This window comes from Corvus cornix, chromosome 2, assembly GCF_000738735.6.
Source record: "Corvus cornix cornix isolate S_Up_H32 chromosome 2, ASM73873v5, whole genome shotgun sequence".
Taxonomy (NCBI): domain Eukaryota; kingdom Metazoa; phylum Chordata; class Aves; order Passeriformes; family Corvidae; genus Corvus; species Corvus cornix.
This window is the reverse complement of record NC_046333.1, coordinates 15,669,853-15,683,025: the sequence shown is the minus strand read 5'-3', so window position 1 is coordinate 15,683,025 and position 13,173 is coordinate 15,669,853. Positions and strand designations below refer to the sequence as shown.

At 39.0% G+C, this 13,173-nt stretch overlaps 1 protein-coding gene across 3 annotated transcripts in view; it reads left to right on the top strand.

Annotated features, from left to right (window-relative positions):
- Positions 1-165: 165 nt before the first annotated feature.
- The window catches only part of WAC (WW domain containing adaptor with coiled-coil), a 58,148-nt gene continuing 45,140 nt past the window's right edge, over positions 166-13,173 (top strand). For all 3 annotated transcript variants that reach the window (XM_039549753.1, XM_039549751.1, XM_039549752.1), the window contains exons 1-3: positions 166-381; positions 508-544; positions 1,924-2,119. In XM_039549753.1, the coding sequence (XP_039405687.1) occupies positions 341-381; positions 508-544; positions 1,924-2,119 (274 nt within the window). In that variant the 5' untranslated portion in view covers positions 166-340. The remainder of the gene's footprint in view (positions 382-507; positions 545-1,923; positions 2,120-13,173) is intronic.

Sequence of the window (13,173 nt, the reverse complement as noted above, 5' to 3'; positions counted from 1 at the left end):
CGTCGGAAAGAGCCGGAAAGAGCCGACGTTGACCGAGCGCGGCGTCGCCTGAGTTCCCCGGATGTAGTTGGAGCGGCGGCGGCGGGCGCGGCGGGGGGAGGCGGTGGCCGAGTCGGTGCTCCCGGTGTGTCTCAGCGCGCGCGGGGCCGAGCTGCCGGCGTCTCCCCTCTCGAGGCGATGGGCCCGTGAGCGCCGCTCCAGCCGAGCTGCCCGAGCCGCCCCCTTCCCCCGCCCCTGCCCCGGAGCGCTGCCGCCCCCGCCTCCCCCCTCGGCGCCTGTGGCCCGGCCGCGGCCGTGCCCTCCTGGTCCCCTCACCCTCACACACACAGGCCGGGCATTGATGGTAATGTATGCGAGGAAACAGCAGAGACTCAGTGATGGGTAAATTCACCCCCCTGGCCCCGAGGGGCCGCCCCCCCCCCCCCCTCCGCCATGTTCGGCCCGGCCGCGGGGCCGGTAACGGGCGCTCGCTAACGCCTCTCTCTCTTTCTTTCGCTCTCTCCTCAGCTGTCACGACCGCAGGGGGGACTCGCAGCCCTACCAGGTACCGCCGGGCCGGGAGGAGGAGCAGGGGAGGCGGGGGGGAGCTACTCCAGCGGAGGCTCCGGCGGCGGCCGCAGGCCGCGGTGCCGCGGCCGCCCCGGTCCGGCCCCTGGCGGCGCTCTGGACCCGGGGCCGCGGGGCGGGGAGGCGGCGGCGGCACTGGCGCAGGGAACGGGGCCCCGATGCTCGGCCGAGGCCTACGGAGCCGGGGCGAGCAGGAGCGGCCTAGTGCGACCCGTGCGGGGCTCAGGCCTGGGAGTCGGGGAGGGTGCGAGGGGCGGGCGAGGGAGCCGGGGTCAGCCACGGTGGAGTGGAGACCCAGGGGCGGTGAATGTTTTTTTTCTAAAAACAAAAGGAGTCTTGTTCTTCCACGCCCCCACCCCCTCCCCAAAGTCCTTTATTCTCCCCAAAACTGCTGCTGTGGGCTGTAACCTGAGCGGGGCACGGGTTTAGACCCTGACCAACTTGGAGTTGTGATTGAAGCTTAATTTCTGCAGTTGCCAGCTGCTAGGCATGTTCAGAAACAATCAAATCCTTGAGCTACTGACAACAGCCTCAGTTTCTGTAAGGTGGATAGTGTGCTTCTTTGCTGTGTCTACTGAAAAAACCCCATTGTCGAGGTTTGAGTCTGTGGAAAGCTGTATGTTGTGATACTGCTCTCCATAGGCTCTGAATTGAACTGTTCTACTGCATTTCTGTGTATTTGAATCACTGCAGTGCAGTACAGCAGTCCAAGGCACCTGTCAGTGACAGTTCACGTAAATGTAAACACTTGCCTTCAGGAGTTCACACTGCAAAACCAAGCAGGTCAGAGTGAGGCAGAACATGTAATTTCTGGTAAAGACTTCAAAATTAATTGTCACATTACATGTTTTGGCCCCCTAGAATTCTTTTTCTTTAATTACATCTGTGACAAGGATGTTAGTACTGAAAAAAACATCACCAAGGTGCAAGGTAATGGTGAAATGGAATGGTCTTTACTAGAGTATGGAGGACATATTCAAGGTTTACACTGATTCAGTGTAACTTTAAGTTTGTATTCCTAATAACAAATGGAGACTTACTCTTCTCCCAGAGGTGTAGAACTGTGGCCCATTTACTGCAGAAAGTGTGTAGTCCATCAGTGAAAAGATAGAGAAATTAGGTTCTTCTTAACAGCAAGTGTTACATTGGATATAATAGTGGGAGAAAGTGGTTTGAGTTCTAATTACAGAACTTGTTGCTTTAATGTAGTTAATTAAAACTGGAAAGATTAATGCTGATTTTTTTTTTAATAGGGAATTCAAATTAATTAACTTTTTAAAGTACTTTTGAAAAAAGAAAAAAATCCCAAAATTTTATTTCTAATGTGAATGCCTGTTTTCTTGTGATCTTTTACAGGCTCTTAAGTACTCATCCAAGAGTCACCCCAGTGGTGGTGATCACCGTCATGACAAGATGCGAGACACCACAGATCCTTCACCACCAAATAAAATGCTGCGGCGCTCTGACAGCCCTGAAAACAAATACGGTGACAACACAGGGCACAGTAAAGCAAAAAGTGTGCATACTCACAGAGTTAGAGAGAGGGATGGTGGTGAGTTATCTTTAACAAACTTTTACTTAAGCAATCACTAATTTCTCATTAAAATTAGGCATTATCACTCAGGTGATGTCTTGCACTAAATGTGCCTCGTACTCTGCTAGGGAGACTGCAGTGAACCCAAAATGAGAATTTAATTGGAAGCAATCATTTAGGCACTGTAAAACCTATTAATTTTCTGATTTTTACAGGTATGCTAGTTTTCCTTGTAGTCCCAAAGATTAAATAAACCTTCTTCTTTTTAAGTAGTATGTCTCAGTTATTTTAGACATACTGCAACATTTGATAACATGAAATAGTTTTCTGGATTTTTCATTATCAATAAATATTGGCTGGTTTGGATCCTTTTTAATAACTTTGTGTATTGTGGTGCTGTACTGTGTAGGTACATTCTCCGTAGACTAAACCCCATCAGAAATGAAAAAAGCTTCTTTGTATTTAGCTGCTATGTAGAACTCTTAATAATTAGAAAATTATAATGAAAGGTAGCACATACTAGAGCCTTTCTTGACAGGAGCTTTAAGAAGTGTGTTCACAGTCAAGTCTGCCTACTGTGTTTTTACCTGTTTATAGACAGTAGTAATATCTCCAGTATTTCTTAACTGATCTTTGTATCCCTGCTTCCTAGAAAAAGAATAGGCTTTTCCAGGTAATAAACAGTGTTAAGATAACAAACAGCCAGAGTTTAGAAAATAGCAGTTACTGTCTGAATTTGGAAAGGTGTTTTTTTGTTTTCTTAATTGTTCTTTGTGTCAAGTTACAAAGTGAAGTATTCAAGTAGAGAATTTGGAGCTTTAACTCAGTGCTTCTTTGTTCTGTATAAAGCTAACAAATTCTGATGTACATATACATTTATTGCTGCACTAGTTTTACTAGATATAATAGTTATAGTAAAATAAAGGAAGTATCTTTCAAGTGCGTTTTTAGGAAATACTAGTTCCACACCACAAATGTGTTCATGGTACCCAGTTGTTCTTATAAATCCTATTTGTTTTTCCTTCTTTGACTTAATGCAAAAGCTCTGTAGACCACTGGTAATGTCATAGAAGTGTGTAGATGGATTAAAAAACATGCCTCTTTGTTAGTACACTGATTTTGATTGTATCTGATCACAACTGAAAGTGTTGTAATCTCAGAATTAAATGCATGTGCTATGCCCATACGCTGCTATTCTGTGCTACTTCTCAGGATACAGAGGCGTCCTCTTTTATTTCCTGTTCACCTGTCCAAAGATACTAGTCCTACATACTCTTGCAATTCTACTTGCTTTTGTTGCAGTCGGTGATTTTTTCTGCTTCAACTGAGCTGCATTTAGTGGAATTATGCGTATATGAAAACATCTGGAGAATGAGGCTTTATGTGGGGAGTACATTTACTTATTTGTGTGTTGGAAGTGTTGTACTATAGGAAAGACATTCTAAAGTTCTTACAGAATCCAGCTGGATTTAATAGTTGGGGAATGGTCTGAAGCATGTATGCATACAGTAAGGATGAAGGAAAATGAATTATTTGTAGTTTTGTAAATGGAAGGAACACCATCCCACTGTACCTTCTCCTGGTTAAGACAGTGGAAAGTTTCATTTATTCTGATATGAAAGCAGGCATTTGCACATCATGTGTTAACAGACTGGAAGAAGGAAGTAGTCTTCAACAGTCTGAGGGAAATTACTAATTTTAAAAGTAGAACATTTGTATTGTTTAATGTAAATAAGTGATTTTTTTTTTTCTGTGTGTGTGTCCTAAGTAAAGTTAGTTTGGCCACAGTTTCACCTTAGTTAAATATGTTCAGAACAACCAAAGTTATGTTGGATCCTGTGTACTGTACATAGTAAACCAAAGCTAAGTGGATGTGGGCAGAAGGATATCAATTTGTTTTTGATGTACTGAATATTTCTGTCAGTATGAATTGAAGGTAGGTGTTAGAATATGGGTGAAATGCTATAGTATAACGGACATTTGCATATTGCTAATATGCAAAAGACATAATAAAATAATTTACCATGTTCTCTGTCTATTGAATTACACTGGAGGGCTGCTATTGCCAAAGTATTCCCTTAGTTTTGCAATTAGAGACATACAGGGGAAAAAAGAAATTGCTAAAGTGCTAACATTTTTCATCTAAGCCTTAATATGACTGAAGAGTATTAATTGGCTTTGATGCTACTGTAATTGTCTGTCTTGTTTTCTTTTTTACATTCTTCAGAGAGGAGGAAAGAAGTTGGATGGTTTTTATTTTTTTAATTGCTGTGCACTATTTTAAAATTGGTGTTGCTTGATTTGAAACTGCTACAGGTGTTACAGCCTTCCTGTGATCTACCTGAACTTAACAAAGCCAATCTCATTAAAACATCTCTAGTATTTATTTTCCAAAACTGAATTAAAGTCCCAAACAAGCAACCTCTTCTCTCATACCTCAGAAAACAAAATAGGACATAAATCTGGAGTATTACTGCTGAACATAAAGCCAATTTAACCTGATCTCTCACTCTCAGTGTATAGAAAGAACTCCTATACATCTCAGTAATTTTACCTCTGAAGTGAAACAGGAAGTTTCAGTGGTGTAGCACGCTGATTTAGTCATGACTGGTTCATGTCGTTGTGGTAAATGCAGAATGTCATTTAAATGTCATTTCAAGATGTAAGTGTACACATTTAAAATACAAGGGCAGGAATTGACTGAAAATTAATTACTCAAAAATGGTAGAACCACCTCCTATTAATATCTTTAGTGTGTGTATAAAGGTATTTTTTGTAACAGCTTATTTTTGTAATATTCATGGCAGAATCTTTGTAGAATTGTAATCCATGGTAAGAAATTCAATTAAGGTTTTAAAATGTGTTACGGGTAAGCCCTCCGTACTGATACAGTGCAAACAAAGCATTTTTCAGAGTTGCTTACTGCATGGTTTCTGTGGAAAGAGACTGTGTACAGAGACAGTCGTTCTCTGGAGAGAGACTTCCAAGTTTACCTTGGACTAAACATGATGGAGTAATTGCAAGTTTTTGTCACATCCCTGGTTTCCTAAGAGTACTTGTACATTCAGCATATTAAAAAACTGCCTTAACTTTGTTCTTGCTTTCAGGTCCCTGTGCATGGGGGCATTCTCTGTGTGCAAGTGTTTAAAACATAATGAACAGCTTCCCCCCCTCAGTGCATCTCTTGTTTTTAGGTCAGCTGCTATAGGCAAGTGTGGGGTTTGAAGAGATTAGGGGGTCTTACGAGACCAACTCGAGTGTGAAGTTTCTTAACAGTAACAAATAGGGACTTAAAGCCAGCATTGTTTATGGGGAATAGAACTATGAAGGGCCTTGTAGATTTGGAAAAATGTTTCCATTAAAGAAAAAGGGAAATACAAAGATTTGAGGGCTCTCATGCTTGAGGATGGAAGGCTGTTGTAGGTCTTTTTAAATGCATGAATGACATGATACTGGTGTACAGGAAAGAAAATAAAGAGGGCAGATAAGTAGGGTAGCTTTGGGAATAATGAAAGGGAGATATATAGATATATATAATTTAAGAGCAAAAATGCGAGATGCAACCCTTGGTAAAAAAAGGGTAAAGGGATACTTACTTAACTGTATGGAGCAGAATGACCCACTAAGATACACAGTAGAACTTTATACAGAAAAGGTTAGTTCAGTTAAGGCACCTGTACTCAGTTGTTTCTTGCTCTGAAGAAAATACTGCATGTTTCACTACATTTACATTTAAGAGACTTTGAGACTTTGTGTGCTTCATGCCATGATCTTACTGAATTGCTTAAAATAACTGGAGAGTGTAAATGTACATAGCATGAAATATTTTCCTGAATTGTGTGCTATTGTGTAGGCTGTTTTAATGAAATTTGATTATAACTTGTGATATTTAAATTCCGAAGTATAACTGAAGCTTTGTGACTGTTTCTTTTGCACGTGTTTTTTTTTTTTTTTTTTTTTTAATTGGCAATTAAGAACACTTGTCAGTGACCGCTGTTACTGACTAATACAGTTCTGGAATTAAAAATCCTACTATTAGAGGCTGAACGAATAATTTAAATAATGAGTTCCTGTTTTTACCAAAGTGGTGGTGGGAGCTTCTGTGATTCTGTGTTGGCTTTCTTTATTTCCACTGGTTCCTGAAGGAGTTCAGAGTCCTCATAGCAAAGGGACAGCAAACTCCTAAACAGAGAACTGTGTTAGGTTCCTGTTCTAGCAGCCCTGGCAGTGGAGGGGAACTGCTGATTAAATTAGTGTGAATCATTGACCAGTGAAGTAAACAGTGAGTGGGGGGGTGTTGGGGCAGCTGCAAGAGAATTGGAGATGCTCAGGCAATTGGCCTTGCAAAGAGGGAATTGCAGGATAGGTGGAAGGAGGCATGTCTGAGAGTCATGGACATAGCGAAGGGTTCAGAAAGAAGCTGGAGTAGATTCTATCTATGCAGGTAGTATTGACTGCTGTTAATGTTAAAGCAATTATTCATTACTATGAAAACCATTTCCTCGCTGTAACTGTACAGTCAAAGCTGGGATGAGAGAAGTCTGATCACAAAGGAGAGTGAGCTCTCCATGAAACATACTTTGAATACCCCCCAACAGCCAAGTGTAGATTTAGTGATTTACTTCACTATTCCTTGAATGTTGGCTTTTTGGGTGGCTTTAAAGGAGGTAGGGGTTGGTGGCTGGTTTGTGTTTTAAGAAAAATAGAATTGCTTCCAGGATCATACACCTTTTAGAAGCTTTTCTCTGGATTTAAAACAAAAAATCGGGAAAAGTTTCTGTTTTCTGATATTTATATAAGCTTTTTTTTAAGTGTTACTAGTTCTACTGACTTCAGACAGGGTTTTAATTTTAAGTTTGCTTTCCAGTTTAGAACTTCTAGATAGAAAGTAGCTTTCCATTTACTCAGTGGATTTGGAAATATTTTTGAGGTGAGTTTTTGCTGGATCAGTTGTATAACCATTTTTTTGTGTTACTCTGTTGTGAGGATCTCTAGTAGAAAAGAAATTGAAAAGTATGTGCTCATAGAATCACAGTAACAGATATGACTTGTGTTTGTACTCTTTAAATTTAGAGGTTTAGAATATTAATACTGAAAATTGTTTTTGAAAAGTACTTGCAAAGCTTGCTTTTAAGTAGCACAGAATGGATGATACAAACCCCTAATTTTATATTATTGATGTTAGGTAAGAATTGTGATATTAATATGATGGTATTAAATGCTAAGTCTTTATTCATGTAGGTGGATGGAGTCCTCTGTTTCTCTTAATGAAGTTGAAGTATCTGGTGTAGGTTGCTAGGGTAAAGATGTATTAGTGGGAGACTTGATCTGAAATGGAGGCTGCATCAAATGTTAATAAGCATTGCTGTTTGTTTGTAACCTGTTGATGCAGTTGCTTTCCAAACTCTATTGCTATTAGGACTTTGACATTGGGAATTTTTTCTTACTGTTTTTACGTTCTTTTATTTGTGAGAGTGTAGAATTCTGTTCTGTAAATGGGTCCTCTGAAGGTTTCCATTTATAGTTGTTGTGTTTAAGCAAATATGTATCTTAGTTTTAAGAATTCACTGGATTGTAAATGTAATATGTTCAAGTCAGTCTGCCTGCTAGACCTGGTAAGGTTTTGTACGTAAGCATATTTTATGTTTTGGGAAAGAGAAAATAACTAACTGTATACAAGATTTGGTGAATTTGCTTGTCTTTGGTATGGAAGCTAATCATAAGGGAATGATTTTTACTTAGCATCATGCTTTAATGTATGCTATTTGCCTCTGACTTTAGTAAACTGCATATTCATTTTCTGTAAACTTGTACTTTTGGGTTGCTTTTCTGAAGATGAAGTAATGAAAACTATTAGTTTCTGATGAGCTGCCTGCTACTAGGCTGTAGTCAAGATAGCAATTTGTAAATTATGTAGTAGTTTTTTACTGGGATTGCTCTGCATTCCCAAATGGCCCCTGATTAGAATTATTCCTTAACCATGTTTTGGGACATGGCTGCTTTCTAAGAAAAAAACTGTTTATTGACAGTTTACATTTGTTTTCCTGACCATTTCTACCTATTCATTGTAAAGTATCCAGTAAGCCAAGTATCACTGAAACTGTGCAGAACTTGGAAGAGAATGCTCTGCCTCTGTTTTGGCTGAGAGGGGAGGTGATGCTGTAATAACGTTACTGTGAATAATAGTAATTTAATGGCACCCAACTTGCAGTGGTAACTGCATTTGTTTACAAAGTCAGGCTTTTATGCAATTTCATAGGCATTTTCAGGGAAAAACCTCTTGCTGTACAGAGATCATTCCCTATGTTACTCTTCAGTAAGAAAAAAAATGGTACTGGCAACAAAAGGCAGTTCTTAACACTAAGGCTTACATTTTGTCAGTAGTTTGTTGTAGTGTAAAAATGAATCCTTTCTGGAAGTACATGTAGCACTTAAGAAGAAGAAGCATTTCTTTATATTCATCGTACGATAACAACAGTGTTTCTGTTTTCCCTTGTATTATAAAAGGGTCACCAGACTTTATTGTACTTCACTGCAGGTGTTCCCTGCTATAACTTCAGTATTAGAAGATTCTGTTTCCTTGAAGACCTTTAACAGACTTCCTAACTTACAAAAATAAAGCTACCCTAAAAAGTATCTAAGTCCATTACCTGTTCCTTTATCCCAGTGATATTTGCTAGTAGTATAAGAATGCTTTTAATACCTGTGTTTTTACTGTTCTACTCTGTTCTGCAGGTTTGCTTTCCTACTAAACTAGTGTGGGTTTCCATTTGATAGCATTAGCCTTAGCATTAGCCTTATCATACAGGGAATTCATGTCTGGATTTTGTCATGAACCTGTATCCCTTCAGTACTTCAGTCTGTTAGAGAAATACTACCATGGCACTTGTGGGTTACCAAACTTTTCCTGAACATTTTACCGCTTTTCTGAAATCAGAGCTTTCTGCCTGCATCTGTATGTACAGGGAGTAATCTCAGAATTATACCCTAGGTTAAAATTTGTATTTATTGACATTTTTGTCAGAAGTGTTGTTTTGTGAAAGAGTATTTTGAAATTCATTAATCTGTAGTAAGTGGAAGGTCTATGGTGATGAATATTTAGGGAACAAAATTGGGTCAATATCTGAAGTGTAAGCTTCTAAAACAAATTGCTCATCCTGTAAACTTAAACACTTTCTAAATTATTCAAAGACATCTCTTGAACGTGATATTCACCTATCTTCCTGCTGTGGTAATTTTAAACAGATACTGAAATAGCCTGGAATTCACTTACATAAACTTTTGCACCCCTTCTTTTCCTCTTGGGCAGTGTTTCCCTTTTTCTTACTGCTTTCATGCTTGTGAAGTGAGATGCATGTTCTAAGGCACAAATTGTACTTGCCTGTTGACTGGAAGTAGACTCAGGGAATACTATTCAAGAATAATCACAGAATGGGTCAGGTTGAAATGGGCCACAGTGGGTCTGGTCCAAACTCTCTGCTCAAGCAGGGTCGTCCCAGAGCATATGACAAAGGATTGTGTCCAGATGGTTCTTCAATCTCTCCAGTGACGGAGATGCTGTAACCTCCCTGAGCAACCTGTTCCAGTGCTCTGTCACCCGCACAGTAAAGAAGTTCTTCCTCATAATCAGGTGGAACTTCTGTGCCTCAGTTCCTGCTCATTGCTTCTTGACCTGTTTGGCACTAAGAGGAGCCTGGATCCATCCTCTGACACCCTCCATTCACATACTTACAGACGGTGATAAGGGTCCCCCTTTGGTATGTCCAGTTGGAAAGTTGGTCCTCCAGGTGACTGGAAAGGGAGATACATTTCTGAGCAGAAGACTGATAAGAGACTTCGCTCTTTTTACCAGATGGATTAAGAGATGTCTGTTAAGCTTTTGTGGCTTTGACTTACATTTCCATGCATGCAGCAATGTTACATTGTGTTGGAAATTGGAAACCTAGGCCTAGAGATGCGTGATTAGGCCCTGTGGGACTTTGGAATAATCATCTGTGCCTTACTGCGACTGTTGTTACAGAGGAGAGTTGCAAAGGAATGGTCTGTCAACATTAAATGCAATTTTTTTGTCGCAATGTTAAAACATTACTTGTTTTGTTTCTACAACAGCGGTATGATAAAAAATGCTAATACCCTTCTTTTGTCATCAGTCAAAAAAGAGATGTAAAACAGTATTCAAGTGCTTCAGGACAAGGAAAAGGCAGCCGGAAATATGAACAATTAGTGTCCAGAGCTAAATGAGCTAAATTCCCTGTGTCTGAGGGGCAGCAGAAATCTTCAGAAGGATTTTTTTTTTGGTCTAAACATTTATCATTACTTTTCTGATACCTGTCAACTAATTTCTCTGACCTGCTGTATGTATTTAGGCATGTCAGTCTTTCTGAAAATACTTCCATGAAGAAGATTTACAGTTCCATCCCAGTTACACAGATTAGTTCCTCTGCGTTGGTTCCCCACATTTCTTAAATATTGCACTTTTTTATGTCCTTCCAAAGCAACAGTCTTCCTCAGTGTTTTTCTAGGTTTGTTGCTGAGTTTGTTCAAGCAGCAGAGTTATCAATTATCCATGTCTATCGGGCGAAAACAGGGAAAGGAAATTATGGTCTGTCCTGCTCATCTCATTTGTATGTTTCAAACATACCTATTCACTCCCAAATGTGGAAAAACCACAAAGAATTTTTTTTATTAAGGTATAGAATAAGTAATGCACATTGGTTCATAAACTCTGCAATACAAGTTAGGTAATGTGCTCTACCTATTTTTTTTTTTCTGCTGTATTTATTTCACATAATTATGATCTTCTGGATGCTGGTGTCTTCATACCAGCTGTGCCCCTTGAATAACATAGGGGGGAGTTCAGATCTCATCTAGTTAAGTCATTCAAGTAGATTCCTCATTCAGACACCTGCTGCTGACAGATTAACAAAGACTTAATTTTAAAAACTGTTCATTTGAAAGAATGCTATTTATGCTTGTTTTAATACAAGAAATAATATGATCCTCCTCAAGTAGTGTAAAGTTCACCTCTTACTGGCTAAATGCTGTCTATAGTAATGGTTGCAGTTTTTGTATAATCCTTTTGAGAGTGTTTACTTAACTAGGGAAATAAAATGAGACGCTCAGGCAATCAAACAATTGTAAAATAGATTTTGAATTTGTAAACGTAATAAGCAGCTTTTGTTAAGAGGCTTATTTTCCTATAGTAAGGTAGTTCCCGGAAAGACCAGTTGAATTTTATGTATATATTTAAGAATTACTTAATGGGAAGAGGGATGAATTGTCTTGTCACCTATTGTACTTTAGATGCTTGAAAGCCCTGTTGCTCAATACCTTTGTTAAGATGAACTAAGCTTTGTTAAGCTGAGCTGGGCCAGCCTGAAATAAAGCTGTGAATCTGGTTTTTTTAAAACCACAACACTATATATATTAATTCTTAGGTCAGTCCTTGCTTGCCATATTTGCTTCCACCCCGAGCTGTGGGCCAGCATTCCTTTATTAATGAAGAATTTCTATGTGACAGAAATTAATTTGACTTGCCTTTTTTTTTTTTTTTTTTGGAGTGTTAATAGTATCACTTCTTTTCAGAAACAATTCCCAGATAGAAATTAAATAAGCATGAAATTAAAATTATACTTGTTGCACGGTAATAAGTACACATGGCATAGTATGTCCAGAACTGAAGATGTATTTTGTCTAAACCTAATGATTTCTCAAGTTATGTAAAAGTTTAATGACCAATTGCTGCTTTTAATACTAAATATTTTCAAGTTAGCTTGCTCATTTGTGGTGAAAAAAATAACATGTCCAAGAAAAAAAGGAGTAATCTTTCTGAAAACAGAAGTATTCCAGAATTCTGTATAGGCAGATCACTCAGTATGTAAATTTTAGGTGAAATAATGCTTTCTCTGTTTTATTGAGACATGGACATTGCTGTAGTCTTAGAAGAAAAGAAAGTTCTCTTCAAATAACAAATATTAGTAGCACTCAAGGAATGATCTGGTATTGAAGTGGAGGTTGGTTCTTCTGTTGTGTTTGATGTATCTTGAGATACGAATTTGAGATAATCTGACTTACTATTTTTAAGGCACATTTAAGAAGGGAGATACATGGTGCCTTTTTTCTTGCCTTATTTTAATGTGGCTAGACATTGATTCTGCCACAGCTTTCTCATTAAGGATGTAAGTGCGTTACTTACATGTGTGACCATGTTGCAGGATTGCAGTGATGTTTTATAACAGAGACTCCCTTTTTTTAGTACTTCTACAACGCCGTTTACTTGTTGAATTGCTGATTCTGAATGGTGCACGCTCAGTTGAGATGAGGGAAACTTAAGATGGGATGATGGTCTCCAGCATTTATCACACTGTATGGCACTACCTATGTTCATAAAAGCCTGTAGCTTCACCTTCCTTATTCTAAGCCTAGTAATGGAAACATTCAATGCAAGTTCCTCTGTAAGTAATATTACATTCACAGGGTCTTCTGTTTAAATTTCTCTGTCCTCAAGAAGCTATCCTCAAAACATCAAAAGAAATTTGAGAGTTGCTAAACAACCTGGCCTTGTTCTTAATTAGCCTTATTTTTACTCTGTGGATTCTGTTAGGGAGATTAAGTTGTCGTATCTTACTTATTTGTTTGGAGCTTCTGAGTACTAATTTGGTTCTGTGGATACATAGAAAAAGGGAAAATAGTCTCAGAGCTGTGTTTGGGCAACTGCTTTTTTTTTCCTTTGTAAGCAGAAATTGTTTTGCGTGACCCCTGATTTTAATCAAACTGCAGTTTGTGATGACTGGGTTATGGTGTGTCAGTCTTTCACAGTATTACTCTGCTGTTTGTAATCTTAAAATACTGAAATACACAGTTTTCATAAAGTGTCTGCATTCGAGTAACTCCCATCTGAGGTGTGCATTGTTAAACATCAGTGGTTCTTCCAATGTTTTATGTTCTTTGAGAAGCTCCCTGAATGAGAAGTAAAATTTATGATGTTTGCCCCCTCCCTCTCCTGCAATGTTAAAGGAATTGTTTATCATTTTAGTATCCCTTGAGCCTAATTTTTGTGAAGCATATGAGTA